This window comes from Ursus arctos, unplaced genomic scaffold, assembly GCF_023065955.2.
Source record: "Ursus arctos isolate Adak ecotype North America unplaced genomic scaffold, UrsArc2.0 scaffold_9, whole genome shotgun sequence".
Taxonomy (NCBI): Eukaryota; Metazoa; Chordata; class Mammalia; order Carnivora; family Ursidae; genus Ursus; species Ursus arctos.
In genome coordinates, this window is record NW_026623111.1 from 58,105,947 (window position 1) to 58,120,575 (window position 14,629).

The 14,629-nt window shown below is 37.3% G+C and overlaps 1 protein-coding gene across 2 annotated transcripts in view; it reads left to right on the top strand.

Annotated features, from left to right (window-relative positions):
• Positions 1 to 14,629, top strand: part of USO1 (USO1 vesicle transport factor) — an 87,471-nt gene that overhangs the window by 45,722 nt on the left and 27,120 nt on the right. For both annotated transcript variants that reach the window (XM_044388177.3, XM_026509946.4), the window contains exons 8-9: positions 2,063 to 2,183; positions 13,741 to 13,919. In XM_044388177.3, coding sequence (XP_044244112.1) covers positions 2,063 to 2,183; positions 13,741 to 13,919 — 300 coding nt within the window. The remainder of the gene's footprint in view (positions 1 to 2,062; positions 2,184 to 13,740; positions 13,920 to 14,629) is intronic.

The window sequence follows — 14,629 nt, forward strand, 5'->3', positions numbered from 1 at the left end:
ACCACTGTCCTTTATTTTTGACTGGAATATTTAAAAGCATTGAAACAATCAGTATAATTTCACCATTACATACTTCCATATACATACTATATATGTATATCCTGATATAACTATAATGCCATTATCACATTTAACAAGTTAACAATGATGTCTTAGTCCTCAGTTTCAATAAGATAACCGTTACGTATTCAGGTTTTCCATTTATCTTTTACAGTTGGTTTTTTCAAATCGGGGTCCAGACAAGGTTCTCTTACTATTTGATTGTTCTGTCTGTTCCCTTATCTAAAGGGCTTGATTAGGTTTTGGTTCACATTTTTGCTAGGATATTTCCTAGATGATGCAGTGAACTGAATTTTGTAACACATGAGGAAACGTGTAATATCTGGCTGCGTCACTTTCAGTCATCAGTGGATTTGACTTGGATCTCTCCGTTGTAAATTGTCTATCAACTTACATCGGATTCATCAGTTACATCTGACCATCCATTAATGATCATTGTCTTAATCAGTTATTTTGTGAAGAGTTGCAAAATGATGATTTCTATAATTCTGTCATTATTTCACATTTATTAAGCTATAATCTTCTGCAAAGAACTTTACTCGTCAAGTAGTCTAATTTGTTACCCTGAAATATAGTTCATACATGAAAAGCAGAATAAATAAATAAATGCCTTTAATAACCAGTTTTTAAAGTAAGGACGTGGTGTCCACTTACTTTAAATGACTGGTGAGTATACTTTCATTCTTAATAGCATTTTAGTGGGTGTATTTGATTAGAGCAATGTATCTCTGTATAATCAGGAAAAATAAATGAACATGTGTTGAGAACTTAAAATATAAGTACTATATACATATAAACCTGGTAGCTTCCAGAGAAGTTATTTTATCTCCTTTACTTCAAATAAAAATCCTGTAACAAAGGTATTATTCTTGTTTTACGTATGGGTATACTGAGACTCAGAATTTATGTAATTTGCTTAAGATTGTACAACTAGTACGTAGGACAACCATTTCTAAAACCCACTTTATCTAACTCAGAGCTTTAGTGTTCTTTCTACTGTATTCCTTCCCCGGTTTGGTAGCATTTAAACCGGAGTTGGCAACACTAAGTGGGAGAATTTGACACCCAAAAATAACTGCTTTTGCCGTTCTCTCATCTCATTGTTGAGATTTGACCCGAGAATGAGTAGAGCAAGTCTAGTAAGGCCATAGGCTTTTTTTTTCTTTTCTTTTCTTTTCTTTTTTTAAGTCTTATGTGACTGCTTATCTACTCAATAAGCTAATTTGCCTTTTTAGGACTTCTGAACTACCCCTTTGCTATTCTTCCTTCTCTTAAGTAATACCTGCTTTTTTCCTAAAAAATACCATTTTTTATAGAAAATGCTATTTCAAGGAAATAGCAAATGGTATTGCTACAAAATACTTGTTATTTAATGGTGAAATAAACAGAAAAGAGTAACTGAGTTTTTCTTGAATGATAATGAAGAGGTTGCAGAATATAAACTAAATCCAGCTTAAAGGAGCTGAGAAAAACTAAGAATCAGAAACAAAGACTACTGTGAATTGTTTTATGCATCTTTTTCTATCGACTTAGAATCAAGTCTTGGGAATTTAGGGGCCAGATAATTACAGGAAAATAGGAACTTTGTCTGCCAGAATGTGATGATGTTGGCAGATTTATATTATTGAATTCACAGTTTCATACTATCACTAGTGTGAAGCATATACAGAAGCATTCCTGAGACATATAATTATGCCCAGCTCTCTTAGGCCACAATTAAAGCTAAGTAATGATAGATGAATATGTAAGAATTGTTGTGTATTTACATGGTGCAGTGAAAAGATAATGGAATTAGGAGTTGGTAGACTCCTTGTCTAGGCTCCGTCCCTTTGAGATCTATAATCTTGGGGCGGCATATTGCTCTCCTTCTCTGTCCTTTTTTCCCCCATCTATAAAATGAAAGAGTTAAACTTGTGAAATTCCTGCACTTCTAAAATTCTGTGGTTTTTAAATGTCTTCTAAAAGTTGTTCTCTACTAAACATTATCTTTTTTTCTCCTAAGGGTGTGTTACTACTGCAGGCACTAACAAGAAGCAATGGAGCAATCCAGAAAATTGTTGCTTTTGAAAATGCTTTTGAGAGACTACTGGACATTATTACAGAAGAGGGGAACAGTGATGGAGGTACAGTATGAGGAGAGTGATTTGAAGAGATTCCTCACTAAATTGTTAACTTTTAGGGAATGCGATTAGAGGGAGAAATGAGGACTCATACTTGATATTCTTTCTTTCATTATGGTTTGTGGGTATGGATTTCTTTTTATTTATCCTATTTGATATTTGTTAGGCTTCTGGAATCTAGGTTGGTGTCTTAAATCATTTCCAGAAAACCTCAGCTATCTCTCTTCAAACACATTTTCTTCCATCTTTCTAAACTCAGAATCAATTCTCTGTCATCTGATTTGACTCTCACTTTATTTTACTTTCTCTTCTGTGTTTTCTGTCTTTTTGTCTTTCCAGGCATTATTCTGGTTTATTATTTCTGACCTGTTATCTATTTCATCAATTCTTTCTTCACCTACATTTTTTTTATTACTATTTTAAGTTTTTATTTAAATTCCAGTTAGTTAATATACAGTGTAATATTAGTTTCAGATGTGCAATGTAGTGATTCAATACTTCCATACAACACCCAGTGCTCATCACAAGTGCCCTCCTTAATCCCACCACCTATTTAACCCATCCCCCTGCCCACCTTCCTTCTGGTAACCATCAGTTTGTTCTCTGTAGTTAAGAGTCTCTGGTTTGCCTCTCTCTTTTTTTTTCCCCGTTCTCGTCTGTTTTGTTTCTTAAATTCCACATATGAGTGACATTATACGGTATTTGTCTTACTTTGACTTATTTTGTTTAGCATAATACTCTCTAGCTCCTTCCATGTCGTTGCAAATGGGAAGATTTCATTCTTTTTTGTGGCTGAGTGATAGTCCATTATATATATACCACATCTAATTCCATTCATCAGTCAGTGGATACTTGGGCTGTTTCCATAGTTTGGCTATTGCAGATAATGCTGCTATAAACATTGGGGTGCATGTGTCCTTTTGAACTAGTATTTTTGTGTTCTTTGGGTAAACGCCTAGTAATGCAACTGCTGGATTATAGGGTAGTTCTATTTTTACCTTCTTGAGGAACTTACATACTGTTTTTCAGAGTGGCTCTACCAGCTTGCATTCCCTCCCACAGTGTAAGAGGGTTCCCCTTTCCCCCATCCTCTGACAGGTGTGTGGTGGTATCTCATCCTGGTTTTGATTTGTATTTCCCTGATGATGAGTGATGTTGAGCACCTCTTTTCATATCTCTGTTAGCCATCTGTGTGTCTTCTTTGGAAAAATACCTATTTATGTCTTCTATTTTTTAATTGGATTATTAATTTGGGGAGTATTGAGTTTTATAAGATAGTTCTTTATATATTTTGGATACAAATGCTTTACCAGATAAGTCATTTGCAAATATCCCATTCTGTAGGTTACCTTTTAGTTTTGTTGATTGTTTCCTTTGCTGTGCAAAAGCTTTTTATTTTAATGACATAGCAAAAGTAAGCTTGGTGTTCATCTTCACCTATATGTAATCTGTTGTTAAACATGTCTATTGAGAGATTTTTTTTCCCCCATTTTTATTGAAACATAATTGACCTACAAGTTTAAGGTGTACAACATGATTTGACTTGATATTTGTGAAATATAAGTTTAGTCAACATACATCTATTGAATTTTTAATTTCTCTTTTCTTGGAAGTTCTGTTCGGTTCTTTAGAAAACTTGCTGTGTAATTTTTTATAATTTCCTTTTCTCTGCAGATATTTTTTTCTTTTCTTTATAATAAAGATTTATTTATTTACTAGAGAAAGAGAGAGCAAGGGGAGGGGCAGAGGGAGAGGGGGAGAGAAAAAAATCCCAAACTGACTCTGTGCTGAGCGGGGAGCCCAACAATGGGGCTCAATCCCACAACCCCGAGATCACCACCTGAGCCGAAACTAAGAGTCAGATGCCCAACCAACTGCACCACCCAAGTGTCCCTCCCTGCAGATATTTTCAACTTACTATTTATTTCTGCAAACACAAGAAACAATTATTTCATAGTCTGTGTCTGTCTGATAATACCAATTTTAAGTCTTCGTGGATCTGGAACTTTTGCTCCATTGGTTCTAATGCATTGTACAGTGTTTTCTTTGTGCATGGTTATCTTTGATTAGGTGTTATGTTTTACTTAACAGAAGAATTATTCATAGGAATTTGAAGCCTAGGATAGAGGTAATTTCTTTTAGAGAAAACATTGTAGTTTCTGCCAAGCCCTGGGAATGCAGTTTATCTGGGATTAACTTAATCCAGGTTTAGGGTTTGAAATTTCCTAGACCACTCAGGCAGTTCAAACCCAGGCACTAAGATCTGTGAGGACTACTTAACTTTTGGTTATTCTCACCCAGAGGATATAGCCCTTTGAAGTCCCAGCTTATTAGTGGAGAGTTTTCTGTTAGATTCCTTTCCCACCTTGTGTATGCTCTTGGCTTTGATTTATTTTCTCTCTGCCCTGTGAGTCTGTCAAAATGAAAGTTTTCAATTTTTTAAGATTGAGAAATGTACTCCTAGCCAAAAGTATCTATGCATGTTTACCTCACTAAGATAACCATTTTCCTATCAGTGTTAGCCTGCTAAACTAAACTCTTCATTGCTCCTGAGACTTTTTTGTTTTTTAATTCAATGTTTTTAGTTGTTTTTAATGAGAGGTTGATCCAAAAACCTAGCACTGGGGTTGGAAGAGAAAATTAGCTTATTTGCATTGATTGAACTGAGATCAGCAAGTTGAGTAGCATAGTTGACATTTGGCCATATTAATCAGGAGGGGAGGGCCAGCCTAGAGATAAAGATTTGCGTGTCTAGAATATAGATGGCAGATGAAACAAAGTTAGATAAATGAGATAAAAGATAAAATGAGTCAGGGTGAGTAAGGAGTGAGAAGGGAAGTGCTAAAACAAAACTTAAGCAATACTAATAGTTAAGGGATGGTAGAGGAGCAACTATTGGTAAAAGAGACTGAGGGCTGAGAGGCAGGAGGAAAACCTCTGTAGAAGGGTCTGGGGAGTGGGTAGCATTGTTAGAAGCTGCTCAGGTGTCAGACAAGATAAGGCAGAAATACACCTTTGGGATTTAGGACATGAACATCATCGATGACCTTGGGGAGAGCAGTTGTGTATAGTGGTTGCCTCAGAATCTATTTTGCAGTGAGAGGAGCGAGTCAGAAATGGGAAAATATAATAGTAGAGAAAACTCATTCAACGAATATGGAGAAGTTAGGGGAGAGAAGTGAATAGGAACTGGAGGTTGACAGGGAATGTTTTTTATCCTCTTAAATTTTTTGTTGACATATGAAATATTTCAAACATACAGAAAACAGTAAGAAATAGTGTAACAAATATTAGTGCATCTATCGTCCAATTCTATTAAATGTTTACAATTTGCTGTACATGTTTTAGATTTTTGAGAAAGAAAGCACAGTTAAGTCCATCGTATAACTGTTCTCTGTATAACTGTAACAAAGTTAAGCCTCTGTAGAACTGTTACTCTCCCTTCCTTCCCTAAGATTACAGTATTTTGATTTTGTTTTCCCATTCAGTGAGTGTTTTTATACTTTTTTAAAAAGATTTATTTAGTTTAGAGAGAGAGTATGCATGAGTAGGTCAGAGGGAGAGGGGGAGAATCCCAAGCAGACTCTCCACTGAGCGTGGAGCCCAGTGTGAGGCTCAGTCTCACAACCCTGAGATCGTGGCCTGAGCCAAAATCAAGAGTTGGGCACTTACCCAACTGAGCCACCCAGATGCCCCTGTTTTTATACTTTTAACATGTATTTGTGTGATTCTACACACACACACACACACACACATCATAATAAACCATATATAACATTATTTTGCATGTTCTCAAACTAGATAAAAAGCATCCTTCTGAATATAATTTTACAACTTGCTGTTTTTTTATCCAACCTTATGTTTTTGAGATTTATCCATGTTGATACATATTACTCTAGTTTATTCATTTTAAGTGCTATTTATTATTCAGTAGTATGAATATTCTATGATCTATTTTTTTTTTTAATTTTATTTATTTGAGAGAGAGACAGCACAAGCAGGGGGGAAGGGCAAAGGGAGAGGGAGAGGCAGATTCCCTGCTGAGCAGGGAGCTCAACTTAGGGCTACATCCCAGGATCCCAAGATCACAAACCAAGCTGAAGACAGAACGCTCAAGCCACCCAGGTGCCCCTATGATCTGTTTGTTTGTTTTTTTTTGATTGAGTTGACAATTAGGCTGTATCTATTTTTGGTAATATAAACTGTTACTGTGAATGGTCGTTATGCGTCTCCTTGTATATGAAGTTTCTCTACACTGTATACCTACAAATAGAATTACACTTTTTTCATCTTTACCGCATATTGCCAAATGGCTTTCTTAAGTGGCTTTATCAGTTTATGTATCTATCAGCAGTGTTTTCAGGTTTCTTTTTCTTCACATTTCTTCAATCCTTGCTTGCCAGTTTGATGGGTATCTCATTGAGATTTTCACTTTTCATTTCGTAAACTAATGAGATTAAGCATATTTTCGTGGGTGTTTATGCCATCTGATTTTGTTGATTTGTCTTTTACCCCTCTGAATTACCTGCTTGCGCTTTTAGTGTAAGATTGTTTTTCCTTTCCCAGTTGATTACTGAGAGTTCTTTATGTATTCTGGATACTAATCCTTTGTTAATTTTTTTTTTTTTAAAGATTTTATTTATTTATTTGACAGAGAGAGACAGCCAGCGCGAGAGGGAACACAAGCAGGGGGAGTGGGAGAGGAAGAAGCAGGCTCTTAGTGGAGAAGCCTGATGTGGGGCTCGAACCCAGAACGCTGGGATCACGCCCTGAGCCGGAGGCAGATGCTTAACCGCTGCGCTACCCAGGCGCCCCTAATCCTTTGTTAATTATACATGTTTCAATTATCTTTTTCTAGTCTATAGTGTTTCTATTAAAGTTTAAAATTTTAACATAGTCACATATATTGACTTTTTTTTAAGATTGTATTTTTAAAAATATTTATTTATTTGAGAGAGAGTGAGAGAGGGAGGGGCAGAGGGACAAGCAGACTCCCCACTGAGCACAGAGCCCAATGTGGGGCTCATTCCCCGGACCCTGAGATCATGACTTGAGCTGAAGTCGGATGCTTAACCCACTGAGCCACCCAGGCACCCTCATTTATTGGCTTTTTAAAAAATAGTTTATGCTTTTGTGTCTTATTTTAAAAATTTCTCTCTACCTCAAGGTTGTAAAGAGTGTTTTCATCATTTTCTTCTACTAAAGGCTTTTCAGTTTTGTCTTCTACATTTAATTAATATGGGTTTTGCATTTGAATGATGGTGTGAGATTTGTAGTCAAACATCCATGTGTGTGAAGGTCTCTTTCTAAGTACTCTGTTCTGTTCCATTTGTCACACGCTGCACTAAAAACATACTTTTTAAATTACTAAACCTCATAATAATCTCTTATCTATTAGAATATAGGAAAAATCTTTTATATTGTTTGGTTCCCGGATCCAATTCCAGTGTTAGATACCAGCAGGGTATTTGAGAATTCAACTCAGTTCTGACACTGTCTATCCACAGATAGCATCAGATTCCATAGGTTGAGGGTTGAGTCCTACAAGACTGCCCTCCACCCTCCCCCTTCAGATGCCAATCACAAGCCCCAGGCTGTTACCTGTGCTTTTGACCTACTTCACAGAATTCAGAGAAACACATGTTTACCAGTTTATTAAAGAATATGAATCAACAGCCAGATGAGGAAATACACAGGGAGAGGTCCTAAACAAAGAAGCTTCTGTCCTTGCGAAGCTTGGGTCCCAGCTTAATGACACGTGGAAGCATTCTGGTTCCCCAAGTGTGGAGGCTCTCTGCAAAGGAGCAAAAAACTGTCCTCTTGGGTATTTATGGAATCTTCATTAAAAATTCATGATTGACTAAGTCATTGGCCATTAGCTGGTTCAGCCTCTAGCCTCTCCCTCCTTCCTGGAAGTGGGGAGAATTCCTGGGGGGGACTGAAAGTTCCAACCCTATAGTCACATGGTTGGTCCTCCTGGCAACCAGCACCCGCCTTTGGGTGGGGTCCCAAAATCACCTTCATTAATAGCAGGATACCCATTTCACCTTTATGGCTCTGAAGGGTTTTCAGAAACTGTGAATGAAGATCAAGTAGCTGAGAAATATATTTTGGTCATCTGAATGAATTCTGAAGCCCTCTTCTCAATTGCGTTAACACGCCTTTCCCTTTTGTTGTTTATTTGAATGAAATTTGTTTGCTAATCAAGTTTGTATATTAAAAATAAATATATGTATATATGTATTTTTTTTAAGTAACCTCTGAACCCAGTGCGGATCTCAAACTTAGAACCCCAAGATCAAGAGTCACATACTCTACTGATGAGCCAGCCAGGCCCCCCCCGTTTGAATTTTGATTGGAAATATATTGGGTTTACAGATTAATTTAAGGAGAATTATCATCTTTGTGTATTGACTTTTCCCATTCATGAACCCAGGTCTATCTCTTAATTTATTCAGATTTTTTTTTAGATCTTTGAGTCATGTTTTATAATGTTGAACAAAAGAGTGTTACACCTTTTTTTATTAGATTGATTCCTAGACATCTTACCGTTTTTGTTACCATATGAATGGGATCTTTTTCTGTTACATTCTCAAACTGGTCATTACTTGATTTTTCTATGTTGATTTTGTGTCCAACCACCTTATTAAACCATTAGTTCTAATTGGGCTTTCTGTGTAAACAATCCTATTTTCTACTTATAAAAGTGATCGTTTTTCTTCCTTTTTAATTCTGACACTTTTCTTTTTTGTCTTATTGTGCTAATTAGAATCTTTAATACAGAGTTGAATGTTGCTGACTTTCATGAGAATACTAAAGTTTGATTTTTGCTAAGAGTTTTTATCGTGAATGAATCTTCAATTTTAGTGGATTTTTTTCTATCTATGGAGATCATCAGATTATTCTTCTTCTTTAATCTATGAGGGTTTTTTCTTTAAAATGAGAGAGACTGCAACCAATATAAGCAGGTTGAGAAGAGGGAGGATATAGGAAGAGAGAGGATGATCAGTCAGTGATACATAATACCTAAAAAAGGAGGAAGGAATGGAATCCAGAGTAGGGGGTAGGAGTTGGTTTTTAAGATAGGAAAAGAAGCACATCTTCCATCATAATGGGGAAGGCACAGGTGGAGATGTAGGTCCTTTTTCAGAGCTGGTGGTAGGAAGTTGAATTGAAAATAGAGTCATATGCTAAGAGTGAAAGAGGAGGACACAGTTAAGAATTATGAAGAAGGTAAAAAGTCTTTTGGAGAATAGGAGAGCTAGTTGACTCTTGTAATTAGGAAGATTTCCAGGCAGGGATAAAAGCCTCATTGAGGGTTTTCACTGTGATTTTACAGCACTGCAGACTGCTTGATTAGGTGATTCTGTTTCCCCACTCCTTTCCAGTACTCAGCTGCCTAGGTGCTATAGAGGAAAAAAACCAAGCAGTTAATTTTTCACAGAATTATATGTTTTCCAAGAAGGTGCTATGAAAAGACACTAAGATGAGAGAACTTAGTTTATTATCTACAGAGTGAAGAAATGAAGATCTATATAATCTAAGTCAGATAGGGAAGAAAGGAAAGACAGAGGGGGGTCCTAAAAAGGAAGAAAGAAGACTTGTTGATGGGTTGAAAGTCTCAGGGAAACCATAGAACAGATATGTTGAGAATACTTAGCGGGAAAGATGGGAGGTTTTTATAACGGAGTAAGAATTTTCTCTGAAGATGAGGCCAAGGAACTGAGAAGTCCAGGTATTAAATGGATTTTTTTGAAATCAAGAGTGACAGCAGGAAGTCGAGAAAGATGTTGAGCAAGATGCCAGCGATGCTTTCAGTGAACAGAGTAGTGACCACGGTGTTGTTACATAACTGCGATGAGGAGTGGTAAGAGATGGTATGGCAGATGGCCTGATCCTCAAGGAAACAGGAGATCTTATGAGAAGGCAGAGGAACTATGGTCTCTGGAAAGTACACTGGGCTGGGAGGATCATAGATTCCACATTCTGACCCTAAGGTACATGGGATTGAGAGCATGAACTGCCTGCACTTCAGAATGTTACAGGGTAAGGCAGCTTCTTTATTTTTTTTTTAAGATTTTATTTATTTATTTGATAGAGAGCACAAGCAGGGGGAGCGGCAGAGGGAGATGGAGAAGCAGGCTCCCTGATGAGCAGGGAGCCCACTGTGGGGCTTGATCCCAGGCCCTGAGATCATGACCTGAGCTGAAGGCAGATGCTTAACCGACTGAGCCACCCAGGCACCGAAGGCAGCTTCTTTAAAGAAAAATACATTTCAGGGCACTGGGTGGCTCAGTCAGTTAAGCATCTGCCTTTGGCTCAGGTCATGATCCTGGGGTCTTGGGATTGAGTCCTACATCGTGCTCCCTGCTCAGTGGGGAGTCTGCTTCTCCCCCTCTCTCTGCCCCTCCCCCTGCTTGTGTGAGCTCTCTCTCTCCAAAATAAATAAATAAATCTTAAAAAAAAATAAAAAACATTTCATGAAGTGATTGAGGGTATAGTAGGTTTTATTAACCAGTATTTGGGAGTTTGAGGTAGCATGTTGAAAGAGTTTGAAAGGAGATAAAGCATTCTAAGATGAGAAAATGGAAGTGCATAGGTGATAGCGACGTATGTATTTTCAGAGATGACCAAGGAAAACAGAATTTTAAGGAAAGGTAGAATTAGCTAGTCTTTAGGATTGCTAAGATAAGTTCCAGTGACTCCTTGTAACTATTGCTGGCCTTCAAAGCTCTAGAATTCACTTTGCACAGTGGAGGGAAGGCCTGCCAGTTATTGTGAGGGCTTTGACATTCTGTTTCCTCCAGAGCCTTCAGATGGTCCTAATGGCAGATCTTATTTAATGGAGATTTCTGGTCCTGAATAAGAGACAGATTCAGTGGATCCTCCTTAGGAGGTGAGGATCCACATGGTTCAGCAGCATGAGGTAAGAAAGCCTCTAATTTGGAGAGATCAGGACTGGTTAAATCAGAGGTTTTTATATGCACCTTAAGCATTTTATTTCAAGTTAAATGTAGTAATTTTTTAAAAATACGCATTGATATACTGATCTTTTGAGTTAGGGCCAGAATCTTTTCTTCGAATAGGGGTCGACTGATTGGAGTTGGAGTTTTTCCATCATCTTTCTGCATCTTTCTTACATCACATCTACAATACATCATGTAGGATTTGCTTTTTGATTTCTTTGAAGTGCAAGATCTTTATGGGTTTTTACAATTACTTGTTTTTTAGACTTGCATTACTATGTATAACAACAGCTATTCTTAATGACTTGCTTTCATTGAGTTTTGCCAAAGACTTAGTTTTTATAAAAATAGCTCTGTTATGGGGCGCCTGGGTGGCACAGCGGTTAAGCGTCTGCCTTCTGCTCAGGGCGTGATCCCAGTGTTCTGGGATCGAGCCCCACATCAGGCTCCTCCGCTATGAGCCTGCTTCTTCCTCTCCCACTCCCCCTGCTTGTGTTCCCTCTCTCGCTGGCTGTCTCTATCTCTGTCGAATAAATAAATAAAATCTTAAAAAAAAAAAAATAGCTCTGTTATTATATAGTCATTCGCTCATATCTATAGGGAATACATTCCAAGACCCCCAGTGGGTGCCTGAAATCATAGATAGTACCAAACCCTATATATACAGTGTTTTTTCCTATACATACATACCTGTGATAAAGTTTAATTTATAAATTAGGCACAGTAAGAGATTAACAACAACTAATAATAAAATAGAACAATTGTAACAATATACTGTAATTAAAGTTGTACGAATGTGATTTTATTCTCTCTGTTTCTGAAAATATTGTGCTGTACTCACCTTGCTTCTCGTGATGATGTGAAATGATAAAATGTCTATGTGATGAGATGGAGTAAGTTGAATGACGCATTGTGACGTAGCATTAGGCTACTATTATTAACCTTCTGACACTAAATCAGGAGGAGGACCATCTGCTTCTGGACTGCACTTGATCACAGATAAGTGAGACCTCAGAAAGTGAAACTGCAGATAAGGGGGGACTGTTATTTGGCAATTTATATAATAGTTAATTAATAACTAGTGCAATAGCATGGTTGATTTGTAAATTACAAAAGTAATTTTCTCTTAGATACCATACCAAAGGCATGATCCATGAAAGAAAAAGTCGATACATGGGACTTCGTTAACGTTAAAAATTTCTCTACAAAACACTGTTAAGCTGCTCTAAAAAATAAAGTCTTTTTTTTTTTAAGTTTTATTTATTTAAGTGATCTCTACACTCAACAAAGGTCTTGAACTCAAACAACCCTAAGATCAACAGTCGTATGCTCTTGCAACTGAGCCAGCCAGGTGCCCCCAAAATAAAGTCTGTTAATTAAAAAAAATAAAAAGAGCAACTGATTTTTGTAAACATAAAGCCCAACTAGTAGGAGTAAAAGTGTGTACCATACAGAGGAACCTACTAGCTGTGAACATCTAGTATCAATCATATTTTTAACAGAAGAAACACATCCTTAATCAAACTAGCACTTAGTAAAGTAGAGATCACTTGGCAAGCTTTAAGCCATGATAACAGTGTAAGCTGTAGTGCAGATGAAAGTACCCTGTAGAATAGTATGTTGTAAGCAGAGATAGGAATAAATGGAGAACAGGAACCAGGAAGGACAGGAAGCCTGAGGAGTGGCCAGAGATCTGTAAGGAAAATGAAGAGAGAGTAGTTAGTGTTTTAGAAACCAAGGGAAGAGGAAGTTTCAAGGCAGGACATCAAGACAATGATGTTAGGTGCTTCTTAGAGATTAAATAAGATGTGGTTGATTCATTCAACGGACATCTAATAGTGACCTGATATTTATAGATCTGATATCTTGTCTCTGTCTCTTACTCTGAGGACATAGAGTAAGTCCCTGTAGCCTAGGAGGGCATTCACATTCCTGTCTTTATGAATTATAATCTAGTGGAGAAGACAGATACTGCATAATAAAAGGAGCAGGCTTTTGTGAAAACATGTAGCTGGTGATACTAGCCTGGTCATCAGGTCTTGATGTTTAATCTGGGATCTGAAGAAAAAATATAAGTTACTGAGGTGAGTGGGTAGTTGAACAGAGTGGTCAAGAGCTCAGTGGAGACCTGAGAAAGAGCACACAACTTGTGGCCTATGGTCATCAGGAGTCAGAGTAGGCTTTCTTCCTTGCCGTAGTGAAGAAATGCTGAGCTTGGAGATTTGTCTTTTTAAAAGTGTTTGGTGGAGGGGATCTGGGTGACTCAGTCAGTTAAGTGTCGGACTCTTGATTTCAGCTCAAGCTCGGTCATGATATCAGGGTCATGAGATTGAGCCCCCCCTGGGGCTCTGAGCTCAGCATGGAGTGAAATCTGCTGGTCCCTCTCTCTCCCCCTTTGCTCCTCCCCTGCACACAGGCACGCATGTGCATGACTCTGTCTCTCTCTAAAATAAATAAAATCTTTAAAAAAAGAAAAAAAAAAGATTCTCTCCCTCTTCCTTTGCCCCCCCTCCCCCTGCAAAAAGTGTTTGGGGATTGAATTTTCCTTCGGGTTTTATCAGCCTTAACACTTCCATTTTACATTCTTTTCCTAGGTATAGTAGTGGAAGATTGTCTGATTTTGCTCCAAAACTTGTTAAAAAACAACAATTCCAATCAAAATTTTTTTAAAGAAGGCTCATATATTCAACGTATGAAACCTTGGTTTCATGTTGGAGATGAAAATTCTGGCTGGTCTGCACAGAAAGTGACTAACCTGCACGTAATGCTACAGGTATACTGTAGTTAGAATAAATGTGATAAGAATTTTGACAATGTTCCTTTCAAAGAAAAGAAAATTGCTTGTGTTTGATAAATCTAGGATATTGAGTTGGTTTCACATGGGCTTGAAAAAAAACCTTTTAATATGAAGATTTGCAGTTATGCTCAGAGATCCTCGGCCATTAACCTCCTCTCCCAACCCCCATTACATACACCCATCACTCAGCTTCAGTAATTATTAACATCCGGCAATGTTGTTTCACCTTTTATTCCCCTTTCTTGCCCTGCTGGATTATTTTAAAGCAAATCCAAACATAGAATGTCCTGATGAGTTTTATACCCAGGGAATAATAAGAGTGTTCATTTGAATTTTTTAAATCTGCTTTCTTCAATTAAGGCTTTAATGTTCAGAATACTATGTTCAGCAAATAAATTCATTCAGTAAACATTTACTGGGATCTAGGAACTGACTGCTAGGAAATGAATGATAATGTGCCTGCCCCCAAAGATTAATAAACTGTTTTAAATCTGATATGGGTTAAACTGACACATCACCTGTAATTTTATTTAGGCTTTACGGTGAAAGCTTAGTGGTGATGGATAGTAAAAGTGAAGACAGTAGGATCCCAAATGACTTCTGCATCAGGGAATTTATGAAATTCTTTGAAGTATTTTACTTACTTATTCCTTTATTATTCCTTCTCAATCCTCTAGTTTATACAC